At 45.3% G+C, this 22,052-nt stretch overlaps 1 protein-coding gene across 6 annotated transcripts in view; it reads left to right on the top strand.

The window, feature by feature from the left end:
* The window catches only part of PCDH1 (protocadherin 1), a 163,941-nt gene extending 143,270 nt beyond the window's left edge, over window positions 1-20,671 (top strand). For 5 of the 6 annotated variants that reach the window (XM_061585739.1, XM_061585712.1, XM_061585704.1 and 2 more), the window contains exon 5: window positions 16,429-20,671. In XM_061585739.1, coding sequence (XP_061441723.1) covers window positions 16,429-16,814 — 386 coding nt within the window. In that variant the 3' untranslated portion in view covers window positions 16,815-20,671. Of the gene's footprint in view, window positions 1-2,041; window positions 2,086-16,428 lie in introns of all 6 variants that reach the window. The other variant, XM_061585730.1, reaches the window with a different exon arrangement.
* The last annotated feature ends 1,381 nt before the right edge of the window (window positions 20,672-22,052 follow it).

Below are 22,052 nucleotides of genomic sequence, written 5' to 3'. Positions count from 1 at the left end.
TGCTGGAATTGCTTTTTAATATGTTTTTAAAACTTAAAAAAAAAACACCAATGTTTTTAACTTTTTTTTTAAAAAAAGTATTGAATGCTTTTCTAAAAAATGTTTTAAAGATGTTTTGTTTTAATGTATTTTCAAGTATGTGTTTATGATGTTTAAAGGGTTTTTTTTGAACTTGTCAAGAATTATCAATACCTCGGCACAGTCATTAACCAAAATGGAGACAATAGACAAGAAATCAGAAGAAGGCTAGGAATGGGAAGGGCCGCTATGAGAGAACTAGAAAAGGTCCTCAAATGCAAAGATGTATCACTGAACACTAAAGTCAGGATCATTCAGACCATGGTATTTCTGATCTCTATGTATGGATGTGAAAGTTGGACAGTGAAAAAAGCAGATAAGAGAAAAATCAACTTCTTTGAAATTTGGTGTTGGAGGAGAGCTTTGTGCATACCATGGACTGCAAAAAAGACAAATAATTGAGTGTTGGAACAAATTAAACCAGAACTGTCACTAGAAGCTAAAATGATGGAACTGAGGTTATCATACTTTGGACACATCATGAGAAGACATGATTCATTAGAGAAGACAATAATGCTGGGAAAAACAGAAGGGAGTGGAAAAAGAGGAAGGCCAAACAAGAGATGGATTGATTCCATAAAGGAAGCCACAGACCTGAACTTACAAGATCTGGTTCATGACAGATGCTTTTGGAGGTCACTGATTCATAGGGTTGCCATAAGTCGTAATCGACTTGAAGGCACATAACAACAACAAAGTGCTTTTGTTTGCTGCCCTGGGGTCCTGCTGGGAGGAAGGACGGGATATAAATCAAATAATAAATAAACAAACAAACAAATACATTATCACTTCTGTGGAAAGCTCTTTGGTTTTTATTGTCCTTCATATCCACAGCCTGACCAATGAACCTTCAACAGTCAGGTTTTTATCCTGACAATGTGACAGCAGCTTTAATGGTTCACAGGTGGAGGCCAATGGTAAGCTAACTGTGTCCTCGATAGGACAATGTCTTTCATCTGTGTAAACTGGGAGCTTCCACAGCACAGGAGTTGAATACTTATGTAAGCAACATGTTTCATTTTTTTATGTTTCTTACAGACATTTCCCAACATAAAACCAATGTCACCTTACAGTAATTGATTTTGAGTTTCAGTGTTTCAAAATAAAATAGCATACAGAACAACATTAAAATATACCATTTGTAATTCAGTTATATGAGAGCATTGGTCAGGGGTCTGACTACTTTTGCAAGGCACTGTATATGACATCAGGTGTAGCTCAGCCACAAGCAGGGTTGCAGATACCCTCTGCAAAGCCCTGAGCAAAGTACTATTAGCTGATTGTCAGGTCTTGCAGTGTGCTATGCAAGGGGCTTTGCAAGATCTAAGAATGAGCTGAATAAGCTTAACTGTCATGGAATGAAAGAAGAGGTCCTCTTATGGATCACCAAAGGTGGGGAACTGGATCTGAATGATACATGTAACATTCTGTACAATACACTAGGAAGCCCCCATGCGCCTGATGCCTTTCTACCTGCACATCTATTTTTGTAGTTTATTGGATTAGTTTCCTTGGGGGCTTGGAATTTGTTAGGTCAAAGGGCTAGTTTGGGTTTCCCCAGGCCTAATCCATCCCTCTAATCAGTAAACAACTGTGCGCTCCCTGCAGTTTGGGATTGTCTGTGTGAACATGCAGACTGGGAGGGCAAACCTTGCCATTTTGGGGGGGGGGGAATGAAGATTGGAACAGGTGTTGACATGGACAAGAATATTTACAGAAAGAAAGAGCAAGGGACTTCAGTGCTGACATTTCCTGGGAAAGGCCAAGGAAAAGTCTGGGAGGGATGATAAAAATTCACACTCAAAAGCATTGCCCTGCTGTAAGGAAGGAAAGCCCATGGATGGGTGGGTGCCGTGCGTGGGTAGGATTACTTGGTGGGATGCTGTGGGTGGACTGAACCGTGAGGGAGTTGAGGGTAGGGCTGCATATGGAGTGACCCTCTGCTTTTTCTGCTCCTCATTAGTGTCCTCTGAATGGAGCAGACTGTGAATGGGGCTCTGCACCCAGGTAGGTGTGCATGGCTTCCCATGTGTCGAGAGGCAGAGCTGGGGGCCCAGGGGGCCCGGGGAGTTGGCAGAAGAGGATTCAGATGGATGGCAGAGGGAAGGGGGAGGAACTTCCCCCCTTTGGAGTGAAGACGAAACAGAGGAAATGCCAGTGATAGGGTCGCCTAGCAACAGGGAGCCTGAGAGCTCTGGAGTTTCAGAATCCTCCCTGGACATTCCCACGCCCCCCCTTTTCAGCAGCTCAGAGCAAGAGGGAGGGCTGATCACAGCAGAAAAGCGGAGAGACAGTTTACCATCAGTCCCTTCCCTATCCCCCATAGTGGAATCGGAAACTTCAGAAGAGGAGGGGGTGATGCTTCCCCCCTCACCGTGCACACGCAGACAGCTGAAAAGACAGAAGAGAAGGGGGGGAAGGCGGGCAGTACCTGAGGGGCAGTTAAGGAGGAGCGAAAGGTTGCGCGCCCGTTTGGCCCCTTCTTAAAGAACAGGCGGGAAGCAGCCCCTTGCTCTGTCAACTTTCTCCCAATGCCGCAGGACCTGTTTCCCTGTATTGATTCATGAGAAGACGCAGTCTTTGTTTGGACATTACCCTAATAAAACACGAATTACTTACAACCTCTGGTCTGGTTCCTGAGTCTCATCCTGGGCCTGACAGCTTGACAGAGCCACCTAAATCACCCTCAACGCTCTCTTCACTTGACTGGGACAAGATGTCAAAGGGAGCAGCGGGGGGAACGAACCCCACTTCTGAGACGGAAGAAGTGAAACTCTTGAGGACTAAGGTAGCTGATTTGCAGACGGATGTTCAAGCCCTGCTAGCAGCAGTCCAGGCGCTGAAGACGGATAATCAAACCTTGAAGGCCACGATAGACCAGATACGAACAGCCCCTCCAGCTGCCGCAGTAAAGGTCCCCATTGGACTGCCTTCAAAATACGCGGGACAAAGTGATCAGTTGGCAACTTTCGTGGCTCAATGTGAGTTATATCTGGAGGTCAGGCACACGGAATTTCCAGACAATGGGGCTAAAGTAGCCTTCGTGATTAGCCTCCTGGAGGGGGAAGCTGCAAAATGGGTGACTCCGTATCTCGTGAGAAAGGATACTGTCTTGAGAAGGTACAGAGGATTTATACAGGAGATGACCGAGATGTTCCAAGACCCGCAAAGAGCTGAAACAGTAGCGCGGCAGCTAGGCGCTCTGAAGCAAGCTAAAGGGACTGTTTCCGAGTACACTAACGCTTTTAAAATCCTGTCCCAGGAAACTGGTTACAATGAAGCCGCCCTGATGTTTATGTACCAGAGTGGATTAAATGCTGAAATCCTGGATGACCTGGCCAGGACCTCCCTCCCCCGCTGACCTACCAGGGCTCATCCGGCTATGCCTACAGATAGATCACCGGATGGAAGGAAGGCGCCTGGAAAGGAAGCAGGAGGTCCCGAGATACTCAGCCTCGGCATCCCGCAGCAAGACCCTTCCCACTGCAGGGATGGCAGGTAGTGCAACTGAGGGACAGGGAGGGGCTAGGCCAAGACTGTCGGAAGAGGAAAAGGAAAGACGCCGCCGGGAACGTTTATGCTTTTATTGTTCAAAGCCGGGCCATGTGGCCAGAGACTGTGGACTAAAAGGGGGGAAAGTCGAGCTGTCGGGAAACTAGAACACCCAGTCCACGTGCAGGCCGGTGGACTGGGGGCAGCGTTGTATAAAGGCCCCCCAACGATCCAACCTCCCTCAAAAGGGGTGTTGGTCTTGCCTATTTGGATTACAACTTCCAGAGGAGTTGTGTTCAATTCCACGGCCTTAATTGACAGTGGAGCCTCCACAAATTTTATTGATGCAAAACTAGTCAAGCGTCATGGAATTTCCCGGTGGAAACTGAACGCTCCCCTAGCCGTGGAGACCATCGATGGGAGACCCCTGAAGTCAGGAGGGGTGACACAAGCCACGGAGGAAGTGAAACTTCAAATCTCTGGGCATGATGAGTTCATTTCGCTATATGTGTCAGATCTCTCGAACTTTGAGGTGATTCTGGGAATGCCCTGGCTAGCAAAGCATGAACCCAAAATAAGTTGGAAGGAGGCGGTGGTGTGGTTCACCTCACAGTATTGCCAGGAGAACTGTCAACCTGAAGGAATCAAGAACACCTTAGCGGGGGCAGTGCAAGAGATCGAGCAAGTGACCCTGCCGCCGAAGTATGAAGAATTCAAAGATGTATTTGATGAAAAAGAGGCAGAGACTTTACCCCCCCACCACCCTTACGACTGTGCGATTGATCTCGTGCTAGGAGCCAGCATTCCATCGGGGAGAATCTACTCTCTCACAGAGATTGAGAGGGAGGCCCTGAAGGAATTCCTGGATAAAAACCTGAGGCGAGGATTCATACGCCCCTCACAGTCCCCTGCTGGAGCACCACTATTGTTTGTGAAGAAGAAGGGGGGAACTCAGACCTTGTAACGACTATCGTGCATTGAACCAAATCACCATCCCTAACAGCTACCTGCTGCCCCTGATCTCAGAGTTGCTGGATCGACTGCGCTCTGCAAAAATCTTCACAAAGCTGGATTTGAGGGGAGCGTACAATCTGATCAGAATGAAGGAGGGAGACGAATGGAAAACGGGATTCTTGACCGCTTATGGGCAGTTTGAGTACCTGGTCATGCCGTTCGGACTTTGTGGAAGCTCAGGAGTTTTTCAAAAGTTCATGAACGACGTGTTTAGAGACCTGTTGGACACGTATGTAATCTGTTACTTAGATGATATCCTGGTGTTCTCAAACAACCAGGAAGACCATGATCAGCATGTGAAAACAGTGCTGAAGAGACTGAGAGAGAATCACTTGTATGCCAAGTTAGAGAAATGTGGATTTGACCTCCAGTCTTTGGACTTCCTTGGGTATCGAATCTCAGCGGAAGGAGTGGAGATGGACCCAGGGAAAGTAAGCTGTATATTGGACTGGGGCCTGCCTAATACCAAGAAGGATGTACAACGGTTTCTAGGGTTTGCCAACTATTACAGAAAGTTCATTCCAGGATTTTCCAAATTAACAGCTCCTCTGACTGACTGCTTAAGGGGAAAGAAGAAGTTCCAATGGACAGAGAATGCCACCAAGGCCTTTGAGGAGCTGAAGAGAAGGTTCACTTCCGAGCCCATTCTGTGCTTTGCTGACCCGACCCGCCCTTTCGTCGTGGAAGCAGATGCTTCTGATTTTGCCATCGGGGGGGTCCTTCTGCAATTAGACCAAGAAGGGAAGGAGCTGCACCCCTGTGCGTACTTCTCTCGGAAGTTAAAGCCTGCAGAGAAGAACTACACAATATGGGAGAAGGAACTGCTGGCCATCAAGGACTCTTTTGAAAACTGGAGACAATACCTAGAGGGGGCCTCTCATCAGATCGAAGTGCGCTCCGACCACAAGAATCTTGAAAGCCTCCAAACAGCCAGAAAACTGAACCAGAGACAGATAAGATGGTCCCAGTTCTTCACTAGGTTTAACTTCAAGATTACTTACCATGCCCAAGCCAAAAACCAGAGAGCGGATGCCTTATCCAGACAGCCACAATACAAAGAAAGTGAATTCGAGGACCAGCCTCAGTACGTGATCCCGCCAGAGAAATTAATGTTGGGATCATGCCAGCCTTCATGGGAAGAGGAACTCAAAAAGGCACAACAAGAAGATGCAGACATGCTAAAATATCGACAGGAGACGGGACAAGGTCAAGACTCAGAAGTAACCTTTCACTGGAGAAATGGACTATTATGGTTCAAAACAGCCAGATATGTGCCAGAAGGGGAATTAAGGCTCAGAATCCTACGCCAGTGCCATGATTCCATCACAGCGGGACACTTTGGGATTTACAAGACCATTCAGAACGTGGCCAAGGACTTCTGGTGGCCTAACATGCGTCGGGATATTGAAAGCCATGTAAAATCCTGCTCTGTCTGTCTGCGGACAAAAACACAAACAGGAAAACCAGCAGGACTGTTACAACCGTTACCTGTCCCACACGAACCCTGGAAGGACCTCTCCATGGATTTTATAACTGATCTACCCAAATCCCAAGGAATGACAGCCATCTTAGTAGTGGTAGATCTACTTACCAAAATGGTGCATTTTCTTCCTTGTGCAGGGGCCTTAGAGGCTAAGGAAACGGCCAAGTTATTCATCAAAGAAGTCTACCGGCTGCATGGATTGCCAAACAGCGTAGTCTCAGACCGAGGAACTCAGTTCACAGCCAAATTTTGGAGAGCAATGTGGAAACAGTTGCAGACGGAATTAAAACTCTCCTCCGCCCATCACCCCCAGACAGATGGGCAGACGGAACGCTTGAACGCCGTTTTGGAAAGATATTTATGAAGTTATGTGTCCTATCAACAGACTGACTGGGTATCATATTTGCATTTTGCAGAGTTCGCCTACAACAATTCTTTACACTCCAGCACTCAACAAACCCCATTCTTCGCTAATTATGGATTCCATCCTAAAGTCTTTCCAAGCAGCTCAGAAGGAATGCTGGTACCGGCAGCTGAGGACTTCCTTAAAGAATTGCAAGCGGCGCAACAGACACTGAAACAGCAGTTAAACGAAGCCAAAACGGAGTACAAGCGAGTTGCTGACCTGCACAGGAAGGAGCCCCCCCCCTTCAACCGGGAGACCAGGTATGGCTGTCCACCCGCTTCCTCCAGATGCCGGGCAAATGTAGAAAATTACAAGACAAGAGGGTGGGTCCTTTCGAAATAGAAACTCAAATTAATCCCGTGGCGTACCGACTGAAGCTACCCGACACATTTAAAATACATCCTGTGTTTCATCGATCCCTCTTAACGAAAGCTGCCCCTCCCAGTGAGTTGCGGCCGGAGGAGCCTCCCGGAGCTCCACTCCTGGTAAATGAGCAGCTTGAGTTTGAAGTGGGGGAAATCTTAGATTCCAGGATCAGACGCCACAAGCTGCAGTACTTAATTCACTGGAAAGGCTATGGAGTGGCTGACAGATCATGGGAAGATGCAGCTGATGTGCATGCTCCAGATTTGGTAAAACTTTTCCACCAACGTTTTCCCCACTGTCCCAAGCCAGACAGGGGGAGGGAGGCACAGCTTGGGAGGGGGGATGGTGTCGAGAGGCAGAGCTGGGGTCCCGGGGGTCCCGGGGAGTTGGCAGAAGAGGATTCAGATGGATGGCAGAGGGAAGGGGGAGGAACTTCCCCCCTTTGGAGTGAAGACGAAACAGAGGAAATGCCAGTGATAGGGTCGCCTAGCAACGGGGAGCCTGAGAGCTCTGGAGTTTCAGAATCCTCCCTGGACATTCCCACGCCCCCCCTTTTCAGCAGCTCAGAGCAAGAGGGAGGGCTGATCACAGCAGAAAAGCGGAGAGACAGTTTACCATCAGCTCCTCCCCTATCCCCCATAGTGGAATCGGAAACTTCAGAAGAGGAGGGGGTGATGCTTCCCCCCTCACCGTGCACACGCAGACAGCTGAAAAGACAGGAGAGAAGGGGGGGAAGGCGGGAAGTACCTGAGGGGCAGTTAAGGAGGAGCGAAAGGTTGCGCGCCCGTTTGGCCCCTTCTTAAAGAACAGGCAGGAAGCAGCCCCTTGCTCTGTCAACTTTCTCCCAATGCCGCAGGACCTGTATCCCTGTATTGATTCATGAGAAGACGCAGTCTTTGTTTGGACATTACCCTAATAAAACACGAATTACTTACAACCTCTGGTCTGGTTCCTGAGTCTCATCCTGGCCCTGACACCATGGGAACACAAAGAGTGTGTGTTCAGGGACCTATGAATCCCACACACACATTGAGAGGGTCGAGGGGAGCAGTGGGTGAGGAACCCTAGGACAGCGGTTCCCAACCTGGGGGCCGGGACCCCCAGGGGGGCCGCAAAGTAATCCAGAGGGGGCCGTGAACAGTAAAGAAATGAATTATTTATTAATTTTTTAAAAAAAGTCTTCACTCCTTCTACACTGTCTGCTTTCCACTGCTGCTGCAGATGACACCTTCCCCTTGCTCCAAACGAGAGGGGAGGCCTTTTGCTGAAGCGCCAGAGCGTCTTTCAGGCGCACTAAGGGCAAGCATCTGCCTATAAAATACATGGCAGATGCCAAAGGAGGCTGCGGGTGGAGCTAACAGGAAGAAGAGGGGATTACTATCACTGATTCTCATCTCCTTGCACTGCCGCTACTGGCAACACCCTTACTTAGAATGAGAGGAGAGGGCTTTTTGTGAAGCAAAAAGAAGCAAGCCTGCAAAGAAAGGCTGCTTTCCCCCTGCCTCCCTGGGGGGAGGGGGTCACAAAAAAATTTCAGCTTATAAAGGGGGTCCCGTGCTCATGAAGGTTGGGAACCACTGCCTTAGAGAATATAAATTAACTGCATATCATGCTGATGAATTTCCTGCCCCTTGAAGTGCTCAGGATGGATGGTAGAAGGGGATTTGTCTTTTAAGCAAATAGAGGCAATGTCTGTAACAAACCACCTTGCAGTTTGTTACTTGTAGAAGTAAAGCTGCCATTGTTGTCTCTTTTTTAGCTCTTAGCAGAGTCTATAGCGCTTCAGGGTGTCTTGGTTCTTGGATATTAAATGTGATGAAAACTTGTGTGATATTAACAGCCCACTTGATTTTGCCAAAAGGCATCTGAGAAAGCAGCAGTCAGATTGCTCATGCACCCAGGGGTTTGTATTATTACACATCCTTATGCTAGAGGGGAATAGCATATGTGTGTGAGAGCCTTGTTACATACATAGTGAATCAGAGGAACATAGAGTTGGAAGGGGCCTATAAGGCCATGGAGTCCAACCCCCTGCTCAATGCATACTCGACAGGAGCTGTCCAGCTGCCTCGTGAATGCCTCCAGTGTTGGAGAGCCCACCACCTCCCTATGTAATTGGTTCAATTGTCCTACCACTCTAACAGTCAGAACATTTTCCTAATGTTCAGCTGAAATCTTCCTGTAACTTCAGCCCATTATTCAGTGTCCTGCACACTGGAATGATCAAGAAGAGATCCTGACCCTCTTCTGTGTGGCAATCGTTCAAATACTTGAAGAGTGGTATCATATCTCCCCTCAGTCTTCTCTTCTCCAGGCTAAACATGCCCAGTTCTTTCAGTCTCTCCTCAGAGGGCTTTGTTTCTAGTCCCCTGATCATCCTCGTTGCCCTCCTCTAAACCTGTTCCAGTTTCTCTGCATTCTTCTTAAAGTGTGGTGTCCAGAACTGGATGCAGTACTGAAGATGAGACCTAACCAATGCCAAATAGAGGGGAACCAATACCTCATATATTTTGGAAACTATACTTCTGTGAATGCAGCCTAATATAGCATTTGCCTTTTTTGCAGCCACATCCCACTGTTGGCTCATATTCAGCTTGTGATCAACAACAATCCCAAGATCCTTCTTGCATGTAGTATTGCTAAGCCAAGTATGCCCCATCTGACAACTGTACATTTGTTTTCTTTTTCCTACGTGTAGAAGTTTGCACTTACCCTTGTTAAATTTCATTCTGTTTTCAGTCCAGTGCTCCAGCCTGTCAAGATCCCTTTGAATTTTGTGTCTGTCTTCCAAGGTATTAGCTACTCCTCCCAATTTTGTATCATCTGCAAATTTGATAAGCATTCCCTGTACCTCCCCATCCAAATCATTAATAAAAATGTTGAAGAGCACTGGGCCCAGGACCAAGCCCTGTGGTACCCCGCTTGTTACCTTTCCTTAGTTTGAGAAGGAACCATTGATAAGCACTCTTTGATATGATTCTGGAGCCAACTGTGGATCCACCTGATAGTTGTTCCATCCAGCCAACATTTAGCTATCTTGCTAGTCAGAATATCATGGGGCACTTTGTCAAAAGCTTTGCTGAAGTCGAGCTATATTATGTCCACTGCATTCCCACAGTCTACCAGGGAGGTTACCTGATTAAAAAAATGAGGTAAGATTAGTCTGGCAGGATTTGTTCTTGATAAACCCATGTTGGCTTCCAGTAAGCATTGTTTTCAACGTGCTTACAGACTGACCACTTCATAATCTGCTCCAGAATTTTTCCAGGGATCGATATTTATTTATTTAATTTATTTAATTTAATTTATATACCGCCCTAAGCCCGGAGGCTCTCTGGGCGGTGTACAAAAAGATATCAGGCTGACTGGTCTGTAGTTCCCAGGTTCCTCCTTTCTGCCCTTTTTTGAAGACAGGGAAAACATTAGCCCTCCTCCAGTCATCCAGCCCTTCGTCCACAATCTCGCAACGATAATAGACAGCGGTTCTGAGAGTTCTTCCACCAGTGCCTTCAGTACTCTAGAATACAGTTTATCAGGCCCTGCAGATTTGAACTCGTTCAAAGTGAAAAGTATCAATCTCAGGCTGCAATCCTGCCCTTTCGATTTCACATTTCCCCAGAGGGTCATAGACCCTTTTTGGGGAGAAGACTGAGCCAAAGTAGGAATTGAGCACTTCTGCCTTTTCTTTGTCATCTGCTATCATTTTGCCATCCTCATTGTGTAGCTGCACCACTATTTCCTTTCTCTGTCTTTTACAATGGATGTACCTGAAGAAAGCTTTTGTGTTGCTTTTTTGGCATCTCTCACTAGCCTCAGCTCATTCCCAGGTTTAGCCTTCCTGACACCATCCCTTCCATTCCCTGCTACCTGTCTGTACTCTTTCTTTGTGGCCTGGCCTTCCTTCCACTTCCTGTATGTGTCCTTTTTTGTTTTCAGGTCATCCCTAAGCTTTTTGTGAAGCCACATTGGCTTCTTCTGCTGTCTTCCCCCTTTTTTCCTTGTCGGAATTGTTTGCCATTGTGCCTTCAGAATTTCCTCTTTTTGAAACTCCCCCCCCAATCTTCCCATTAGGGTCACTTGCCACAGAACCTTATCATTGTTCTGAGTTTATTAAAATCAGCTTTCCTGAAGTCCAGGGTACATGTCAGCTTTTGCTTCCTTTAATATCAAGAACTGTAGTATAGCGTGGTCACTTTTCCCCAGAGTTCTCATAACTGCCGCTTCATCCACCAAGTCATCTCTGTTGGTTAGAATCAAGTCAAGGGAGAGAGCACTTTTGAAGTCAAAGTATTATTGTATTTATATATTCTCTGATTGTTTTATTATTATGTACACCATCCAGAGAGCCCTTGGGCTTAGGGCGGTATATAAATTAAATTAAATAAATAAATAAATAAAATAAGAGGAGGAGTGAGTTAGCAAACTTTCTTCTACTTCTTCTACTTGGATTCTTATTTATTGCATTCTTTGAATCCTTTGCCAAGCCCTCCTTTTTTCTTAATATACTGATTATGGAATGGTCCAGTGTGTATGTAACTCCCCACCCCAGTGCAAGTTGGTCTTGCCCGAGCTCCCTTAATAAATAGGCAGCACTAGAGGCAAATAGGGAAGGATTTACTGGAATTCAAGAGTGGTATATAATAATGAAAATAAGCAGCTGCATGCCCACTCTTCCTGTATATGAGAGGCAGGAAGGAATGGATTTATGTCTGAGATCAGATCTGAGTCTCAAGAGATTAAGTCTGTAGCCAAACAGCCTAGGAGACTCAAGTGAGGTGTGCACACAGTGTCAAGCGCTAAAAGAAATGCAAAAAGGAAGCATGTAGAAATGCAACAAAGTGCTGCAAAATGGCATAAATTAAGTAGTATTTTTACCAAGCACTCCTCAGCTGTTGCCTCAGCTTCCATTATTCAAAGGAATACATTTTGGAATTAAAGCGGAGATAGGGTTGCCAGGTCTCCTTTTTTTGCCTGGAGACTCCAGATTTTTGGGGTCCTCCCTGGGTCTCCAGGTGAGCCACCCCAATCTCTGGACTCAGCTTTCATTTTAAAAAAATTAAGTTTCTAGATGATCTGGTTCAAGAGATATACACCAAAATGTCAGCCATCCCCCCAGCAACTTCTGTTAAATGAGTTCATAGCTGGCTGCTCTAACCCTGCCCTTTCAGTTTTGTAGCCAATAAGTGAAGTCAGGGTTGTGATTGACAAGGGGTTTGGCGACCTCCAGACAATAGCTAGAACCCATTGCACAGCCAGAAAACTGTTCTCTTTTCCCAGTTTATAGTTTTCAGCAGTAACAAAGTCCTTTTCTGTCTGTGTGCAGGTCAGGAGATGTAGAACCAAAAATATCACAGCAGGATCTTGGTAGGCAATTGTTTCCTGTAAAGTTTCAGTTATGATTATAATAAAAGTGTACATGCAGACTTTTTAAATTACTTGCAAAAATAGCATATTATACATTTTATCTTTCAAATAATTTTTGAACAGAAATTTAAAAGAAATGTACATGCAACTTGTTTAAATTTTCCTGGGCTGTTGAAGAGGGCAGTTTATTTGTCTAATTTATAGCCTGTTTTGAAAACCTTCCCAATATGAAGCTTTAATCCTATACTTGCTTTTCTGGGAGAGAAGTTGCAATGTAATCCCACATACCTGGAGTAAATCCCATTGAATTCAGTAGGACTTACTTTTGAGTAGACATGGTTAGGATTGTGCTGTAAATGAATGGGACTTTTGCGTGAACATAGCAAAGAATTGTGTTTGTGTTGCAAATCTTTCTTTCCCCATCCAATCCTGTTTTTAAAGCAGTTAGGAAGGGTTATCTAGGTGTCACTGCTTTTATTTTGTAGGAAACTAATACTGATTTATTTATTTTTTTAAAGTTCTGCAATGACCAACTGGTTTTGACAATAAACTATTATATGGGGTGTATGTATTTTTACATCTCCTGTGGGTGTGCATATGGAATCTTTCCAACAACCTTGTGAGGTAGGGTTGGAAACCAAGGCAGCACACAACAAGAAATAAAGCCATTTAAAACCCAATAACTATAAAACAAGTATGAAACAGTTGCAAAACAGCTTAAAGTGGCATAATTCTGAATTTTGGGTTGGGTGCATGAAGTTCCTTATCACTTGAGGTTGTAGTCCTGTGCATGCTTCCCTGTTTGAGTAAGTCCCATTGAATCCATTGGGACTTGCTTCTGAGTAAACATGCATAAGATTGCACTATAAATATATTTACAGGTTGTGTAAATAATAAATATCTTTGACAATCATGCTTATATACTGTAAATATTTCTTCATACTGTGCCCCGATAAATATCTGATTTCACACTATGGATGTATATTATTATTTCCTCTACATTTAAGTGTGCCCTTCTTGCTTGAGGTGGTCATGATCTCCTCTGTTGTTTTCACTCTGAGGGGCAGATTAGGTTGAGAGATGGTGCATAGCCCATCGTTATCCAGTAAACTTTGTAGCTGATTTCCATTTTTAAAAAAATAATTAAAATTATTTACATGCAGGTAAAGTTTATTAAGTAGATCCACACAATACATTGAAAGCACATCCAACTTGCATTTAAAGCACATGACTTCCCCCAAAGAATCCTGGGAAGTGTAGTTTCCCCTTCATAGTTCCCACCACCCTTAACAAATTACAGTTCCCATGATTCTGTAGTAGGATTCATGTGCTTCAAATGTGTGTTGAATGTGCTTTAAATGAGTGGTGTGGATCTGCCCTACATGTGCTCTGCATTCATTAGTGAATTGAAAAGAACATTTTTAAAAGATACCTTTTTAAACAGGGGAAGGGCTATAGCTTTGTGGCAGGGCACATTATTTGCATGCAAGGATCTAAAATAAAATCTCTGGAAAAGCCTATTGCCTGCAATGCTGGAGAGCCAGTGCTAGTCAGTGTCACCAGTACTGAGCTAGATTAGCTAAATTGTACCAAATGGCCTGACACGGTATAAGGTGGATTCCTTTGTTCCTAAAAGTAGAAAGAGATCCTAGGGTTAGGGTTACAACATTTATATACCTCTTTGTTGTAAAAAACAACAACCTCAAAGCGGTTTACAGAAAATTAAAACAATGCAATTATTTGCAAAAACAGTTAAAGACAGGTATTTAAAAACATTCAAAATAATAAATAATAAAACCAATGAGTTAAAAACAAATAAAAAACATAATAGCTTTGACATGCCTAGGTAGTCTTACCTAAACAAAAATGTTTTTAGCAGGTGCCAAAAAGAATACAATGAAGGCATCTGCCTAATGTCAATAGGCAGGGAGTTCCAAAGGGTAGGTGATGCCCCACTAAAGGATCAATTTCTTACAAGAGCAGAACAGGTACTGTATGGAACCTGTAACATGGAAAGCACACATTGAACTTGGCCTGGTAGCAAATTGGCAACCAGTACAGATTTCAGAGCAGAGGTATTATGTGCTGATAGGGTCTCACTCATGTCAGTAATCATGCTACAGCATTCTGCACTGACTGTAGCCTCCTGGTCAGGTTGTGCTGCATGGGGATTTCTGTGACATTGGCTGACTGGCTGCCAGGATGTTTGGGGGGGTTGGTTAGGAAACCTGACTGGTTGTGGGATGCTGAGTTTTCTGCCTTACTTACAGAAATCTTGTGGTTGGTCTGGTATTGTATTTAGTAAATGGTGACTGGCCTAGCCTGGCCTGAGGGCACTTAAACCCTTCTTGCCAGAAGCAAGTAGGCTAGATTAAATGTTCCTTATGCAAGCTCCCCAAGCAGGTGAGAAGAAATGATCCCGCCACTTCAGGTGGACCTGGGAACGCCCTCATTTAGTTAGGATTTCTATCTTAATTTCCAGTCAGACAATTCTTTTTGTTTGAATGGTATGCTCCGAGCAACTGTGGTTGATGCTTAATGTATCATGCTTAATGACATCACTAGGGACCGCCTCATGACATCACTAGGGCCTGCCCCTGAAATCTCAGAGTTGGGGATGCTTCTGATCTGGCAACCCTAAGCAGAGAGGTAATAAACCTCAGATAATAGTTCATCAAAATGAGGACAAACTACTCTCTTCCCCCAAGAATTACAGCGTCAGAAGAAAGATATAACAAAAAGTGACCAGCAATGTTGTGAAAAAGAGGCAACCAACGAAAGAGCAGTCCGTTATTATCAAGGCATAAGGTTTGATGTGAGATCTTTTAACAAAACCCAGAATTGGAATTATTGGAGGCTTTTAAGAATGGGAAGTATATAACGAGAGACAAAGCAAAGAAGCATTTGAAGAATGGGACTCTTCCAATTGCTGGTGGAGAAATCATTCTTAAAACACAGTAGATCACCTTAAATCTAAAATTCATAAAGCTGTGAGGTTTCAGTGGAGAACAGAGTTGCTGTGGTAGTATGGCAGTGATAAGCATCCATTGCTGAAAATACTGACGGCGCAGAATGTGAAAATATCAAATTCCTGGTAACTTTGGCATATGATGTATACAATGATTCTTTGGGAAATCTAGATATTTTTAGTTAAATGTAAATGCTATATTTCTTTAAATTACACATAATGTAAAAATATATTTATCATGGTATTGCTTTATTACATAATTTGTAGTTTTATGAAATCCTCTTTGGATGGTTAACAATGCCCTTTTGAATTCACTCCCCTCCCCAGTGAAAATGCCTTTTTAAAAAGCATGGAGAGAATATGTGTGCACATTTGGACTGAACTATTAGTTTGGAAGAAGCAACAAACAATTAAAAACAGAAATATGTAGTTTGTTTTAGCAGTCTGAGCTATATTTCTTTTCTATATAGGCATGGCTAACTCTGTTCACCTACCCTGTGAAGTAGGCTAGCATGTGAGATAGTGACTGGTCCAAGTCACCTAGCAACCTTCAAGACTGAGCAGGGCTTTGAATCCAAATCTCCGTAGTTAAAGTGCAACTCTATCCCCTACACCATACTAGCAGTGGTACTTAAACACCTAGAGTTCAGTTCTATGCATGAGAACATTCTTATCTCAGCATAATTCAATGTCCACAGTAGACTGTACCACTGTATGTGGAAGGAATTCCACATTTATTTTTCTAAAACAAAAAACCAGGCACATCTGGGAGAAAGCTCCTACCCCAGCCTTCTCTCTCCTGTGCTAGCTTTCTATGTGTGAGGATTTGTTTTTTAATGTAGCAGTAGCACATCTGATTCCTCAGCAACCGTCTGAAGTTGTATAGTGCATTTTACCTCATTAGGACTTTATTGTATCAATCTACCCTTCATTCTGTTGTATGTATAAACAAGGTCTATGTCTTTTCACTTGACTGATGGTGATACAGATTGCCTCACTCATGAGGACTAGTGCTCTTTAGCATGCATGACTCTTTAGTTCCCTCTTCTGGCACTTCTTCTCTGAGGAGAGCAGCGCTGCAATAATAGAAAGGATGGATGAAGACACTTTGCTCCTGAGGGTGTGTACTCCCAGCATGATTTGCTTTGAGCTTACCTAAAGGTTAGCCATAGCACCTGCTCACACTGTGCGCTACATCTGTGTGTGTGTGTGTGTGTGTCTTAATCCTCCTCCTCTTTCCTTTTTTGTTGTGTGCAGATCTCCGGCCTCTGCCTGATGTAGCCATGACAGGGACCTGTACCCGGGAATGCACAGAGTTTGGTCATTCTGACACCTGCTGGATGCCAGGTCAGTCATCTCCAAGTCGGAGGCCCAAGAACGCCCTCAAACTCTCCACATTTGTGCCTTATCAAGACAGAGGGAGCCAAGAGCAAGTTGGGAATGGCAGCCCCAGACTCTCAGAAGAGCGCAACACCAAAATGGCTAACCTCCACCTGCTCCCCACGTACAGTGCCTTCTCCAACAGTAGCCATGAGCCCTGCAAGGACTCCCCCATGGAGGAAATCCCTCTCACCCAGACCTCAGACTTCCAGGCAGCCACCACACCATCATCCCAAACTGCCAAGCGGGAGATCTACCTGTGAGATGAACAGGACCATGAAAGGTGCCTGAAAAACACCTCTGAGACCAGTGTCTGGAATTCAAAGAAGAATAAAAAGAAGGGACTTTTCAAACTGTGACGCTTTATCACTCGCATTGGTGGTTCTGTGCCTGCCAGGTGAGAATGCCTTGCCCAGGCCCTGGGCACAGGAACACTTTTTTATAGACTCATTGCTCCCAGGGCAAGAGAACTGATGCCAACATGAATTACCAAGCTCTCAGTAGAGTGGTCCCTAGATGTCTGGAAAGAGGGAGAAAGGAACTTAGTGAAGAGGGCTTGGCCTCATGGCTTCAGGGCTGGGGGTGGGGGGAAGGGCTTAGTTACCAAAGGTCCACGTAGACTTGGTGGAGTCCATTGGGCACAGGGCCAAGGGCACCTGGCACAGGTACAGGGGGAAAAGCTGCCTCTCTTGTTACTGTAGACTCCTGTAAATATGAATCTTAGGAATGACATTTGCGTCCTGCCTGATCAAAAGTTTTATTGTCCTTGAAACAAAAAGACTTTGAAACAAAACAAAACCACAGGGAGCAATTTCCAGCTTGAACCGTTCACCACACAGAAGAGCACATGGGAGCAAGCGCTTCCTAATAGCCCACCCTTGCCTTCCACAGTGTAAATAAGGATGGGGCACTGGCTGGAGAGGCGAGAGCTCTGGCCGGTCACCAGAACGGAGCAGAAGGGCATTACAGAGCTTTTCACCCCTACGCTCTTTTCAGACTTCAGCAACTTTTCAACATCACAACTCTTCAACATCAGCCTTAAAGCTGGTAGCTGTGGCTTCCATCTGGTCCTCCTTTGCCGGTGGACAGTGGAGCTGGGCCCGTTGGAAAGGTGGAAGAGATGTCTAACCCACTAAGTCCCCAATATCTCTTCTGCCTCACTCGAGGCAGGGAATTCCCATGGGGTCATTAGGCCCCAGCGCCATGATCCCAGCCTTTGAAAAGTCTGCCTGTAAGCCACCATTGCCTTTGTGAAATGGAGCTTTGACTCAGGGTCACATTGGGGGCCATGGGGCCTCCATATGCTGGAGTCATCCCCCCTCACTCTGCCTTGAGACCAGAGGGCCAGCCTCAAGGGCTCCAATATTCTCTTCCAGTGCCACAGGTTTAGCCACATAGCATCAAACTGTAGAAACCATATTGTGGTATTGCAGTTCTACCAGGATCCCATAAGGAATAGTGGGACTACCCTTGGCATGGTTAACCCCAAGTGGGTGCCCTTGGATAGGTCAAATGTCCAGGCCTAATTGGGTGAAGGGGCACTCTTCCACCTCCAGCCACCTGTTGACTGCCCTAGTGACTTGGTTCTTAAGTTGCTTAGCTGTCCTGACTCAACTGGACCTCCTGACTTCACATAGCCGAGTGCTCATGGCAATCCCTTCACATCACCCTGTCCACCTGCCAGCTGTGGGGCTTCATTCCAATCCATGTGGCAGTGGAGGATGCGTTTTGTCCCACACAGTGTTCATTGGTATAAACTCCGGTGTGAGACCTCCATTCACCTGACCAGCTGGCACTTGTTGGGCCCAGCCCAGTTCTCTTGGCTCCTGCATCTGACCTGGTTCTTCTTGTGCCCATAGTCCCTGTCCCCTTCCCCACATGTTGCCATGGGCCATGGATGTGTTCTTAGCTGTATTGCAGGAGGCAGAATGGCCATCGCCCTTCTTTGCCATGTCTCTGTTCAACTTCCTCTGTTGCATGAATCCGGGGAGAAGGGGAGGGAAGCACCTAGTGGTGTAATGCAGGGATACCTTTCCTTTTCTTTTGTGGTAGAATTGTATATGTGTGTGTCAGGGTTGGCAGTCTGGAAGCAGGGGGAAGCCAGAAAGCAGAGGGCAGGAGGGGGGAAGGGGCAGCCTGCAAGTTCCTCAGACTGAGGAGCCAGGCCACAGCCAGAAGCTTTATAGGATCCGATTGTCCCCTCATGTCATCTGACCCCTGCTGATCAGATTGCTACAATATCATCTTCTGACCATCTGTACCGATGACACTGAAGCATAGGACAGAGCAAACTAGCAACTTTCTTCTGTGGCTGCCATATACAAGAGAATTAGGTGTCTGGATCTCAGTAACCAGAGTCCTCCGTCTGACATTCCTGGTGACTTTCAGTCTGCATGAGAGCAAAGAACTTTCCTCTTCTGCTCCTTACACTCTCTGAGACTCAGGGCTGGTTCAGCGCAACCCACTTACTGGGGAGGGGGCATTACACTACCTATTTATTCTGGTACCAACAGCCTGAGCGACCAATGATGAGCTGTGACCTAGAAGGAGATTGGAAATGGCTGTTCTCTCCACACCCATTCAGGTTGGTGGCAGGCACTGACACTTGTAGATAACAGGCTTGAATCAGCTCTGCCCAGGGACGAAAGGGATTTCAGCCACCCATCCTTAACCACACATTGTCCTATCAAGACACTTTAAAGTGCCACTGTCAAGTGGCGAGGGGGCAGGACCCTCCTCTCACTCTTCCGTATTACTTCCTTGCTGTGGAAGGCATAGATGGGAGCCAGGCTCACTGACAAGAGAATACCTGTGGTTCCCAGGTAAGATTGTCATATTTCATTTTTAATAAAATTGCCTATAGAATAGGACATTAAAATAAGCCTGTCCATAGGTCAGGCCTGCTAAGTCAAAAATGAGGTGGAAGAAATGTCCAGGCCTGTTCCTCGATGATGGGCATTGCAAGGCTGGCCTCATCCCAAAGCTACTCCCATCTTCAGATACACTTGCCACAGGGCCAAATGGATAAAAATTGTGTGCTTGCCCAAGCAGGTTAAGATTGCTTATTCCCCTGTTAGCTAGGCCAAGGCCAATGCTAGAGTGTGGATGGTGGGCTAGATTAATCCACAGTGGTGTATCTGATAATATCTGATGGGGTGGGGGGTTAAAGTCTTCCACCTCTTTCCTCTTGGTTTGTCCCTGGAAGATCTGATAAAGGGGGAGGGAGGAAAGGAAAAGAAAGGAGCTGGTCCCCTAAAGAAAAACCAATAGGAGATGTGATTCACGACCTTGCTGCCTCCTGTGTGGAGGAGAAGAGGTGAAGATATTATGGGGAACAACAGTAGTGCCATTGAGATTGGTACTTGGTGATAAAAGCTAAAGGCCACAGAATGGGGAGGTGCCACAGGACAGTGTGGGCAATCTCCAAGGGCCAAGGTATCACCAGGCGAAGCTCATTTTGCACAAGTTAAAGCCAGAAGGAGAAATCCTATGTGCACAGAGATTGGGGTGGGGGACGGGGAGAAAGAAGGCGCTGCAAGGGTCCTGGGCTAGACAAGCACATTGAAGGGGAAGGGGCAGGGGGATGACGGTTTTGAGCACTGCACTAGGACAAGCCAGGGGTAAAACCAAAGGTGGGAGGCCAGGCCAGGCACAGGCCAGCTATGTAAGATGGGAGCCAAGTGACCCCTTTGTAGCTCTTCGTGTTGGTTCTATTTATACGAGATTTCAGTTCCTTGCTTGTGATGCCTTGTTTTTTGTACAGTTTTATGTACATGCAGGTGTAGCTTTTTCTAAAAGGAGAAATCCTACGGCAGAGTAAAGAGTACCCAACTATTTTTCAGATGGTGACCTATGTTTAGGCACTGCCTCTCTTGCTAAGGTTGTATTGCTCTCAATGTGATGCATTTCCCTTGCACTGGGAAGGCTTTGGGCCTGGGGCTTAGTTCTCCCCAGGCACCATGAGCACAATTGATTCCCTTGTAATACTTTTTGTTTGGAACAGTGAGCATGACACCTTGTGAGCCCTTTTCTGTTCTCTTCCATTCTGTTTGTTTGCTGAGCTGTCAGATGACAAACTCCACTGTAATTAGCCCTCCCAAAGCTTTACAATAAAAATGTGAAAACCTTCCGGCTTGATCTAATTTATTATCTCTGCAGATCAGTTAGGTTGGGGGTTGGGTATATCATTTCTGAGGACCAAAATATGTAACAACATATACTTTTTTAAATAGCCATCAGGCCGTAAATGAGGGGTACATTGACTTGGGACAATAGCACTGGAAAGTGGGAAAATAATTAAACACCCCCTCTTCCAGCGCTACTGTCCTAGTTGCTATTTAATAAATAATAATAATACTTTAATTTATAGGCCGCCTATCTGCACATACACACACTCAATTACTCTTTGTTCCACAGAGAAAGAAAGACACCTGTTTTATGCCCACTTTCATCACAGAAAAAAATGGAGTTTTGTGGCCTGCTATTATTAACTTAATTTAAATATATCTGTCCTGCCTTTTAGGACAAAATCCTCACAAGGCATTTTACAAAGAGAAGTTTAAAAACATTAAAAGACTATCCGTTTTACTCTGGCATAAGCTTCTGTGGACTGGAGTCTACTTCATCATGGATTTGATGAAGAGTAACACTCCATGCATATGATGACATGGACTCTAGTACATGAAATAACCATAATAGTTATTTTATATTGTGTCCATCTGTTTTGTAACATTCTGTATCGTGTCCATTCCCCCAACCCACTCCTCAGAAAGACCATTAGCGGCTTCAGTAGGGTGGGTTTTGTAAGGAAATGGCACAGTGATAACGGGTTAAATATGTACTTCTTAGCCCTGCTACTCCAAGCTAATTCCCCCATCCCTGTTGCTGCTTTTCAGTAGGCTGCTGAACAGGTGTCTGGGACCACTAAGAGACTGGATGAGAATGAATAAACTGGAACTCAGGCTAGAGAAGACAGAAGTGCTATTGGCAGATGGTCCATCTGACTTAGGAAGTGGGGTTCAACCTGTCCTCAAGGATATTGTTTATAGTTTGGGAATGTGGTTAGGTCTGGCCTACACTTGGAATGCCCACATAGTGTCTGTAGCTCAAAGTAGTTTTCCTGGATGGATTATCCATACCCTGATAACATCCAGATTAGACATCTAATCACAGATCAACATCACATGAAGTTTCACCCTGAAGAGCAAAGAAGACCATTATTTGCATAAGCATAGATCAAGCACATTATTAATATTATTTCAAGACAATGCATTATGGGCAACTACAAAATGAAGTTTGGCAAAATATTGTAATAGTACATAGTAGAGGTGTGCATCAGCTCTGTGTGTAGCCTGGATTATCAGGCGAACTGGGATGATTCAGAGAAGATTCTCACATTTCTCAGAGGGATTGTGCCGTTAACAAGATGTCTTGAGGTGGATTGGGGACTCCCTAAACTTCTGAGTGGTTCTGTGGCTTCTGCTTCTCAAAAAATGCATAGC

Source organism: Rhineura floridana, chromosome 1 (genome assembly GCF_030035675.1).
Source record: "Rhineura floridana isolate rRhiFlo1 chromosome 1, rRhiFlo1.hap2, whole genome shotgun sequence".
NCBI lineage: Eukaryota > Metazoa > Chordata > Lepidosauria > Squamata > Rhineuridae > Rhineura > Rhineura floridana.
The sequence above is the reverse complement of the archived record's forward strand: the minus strand, read 5'-3'. Positions and strand labels throughout refer to the sequence as shown.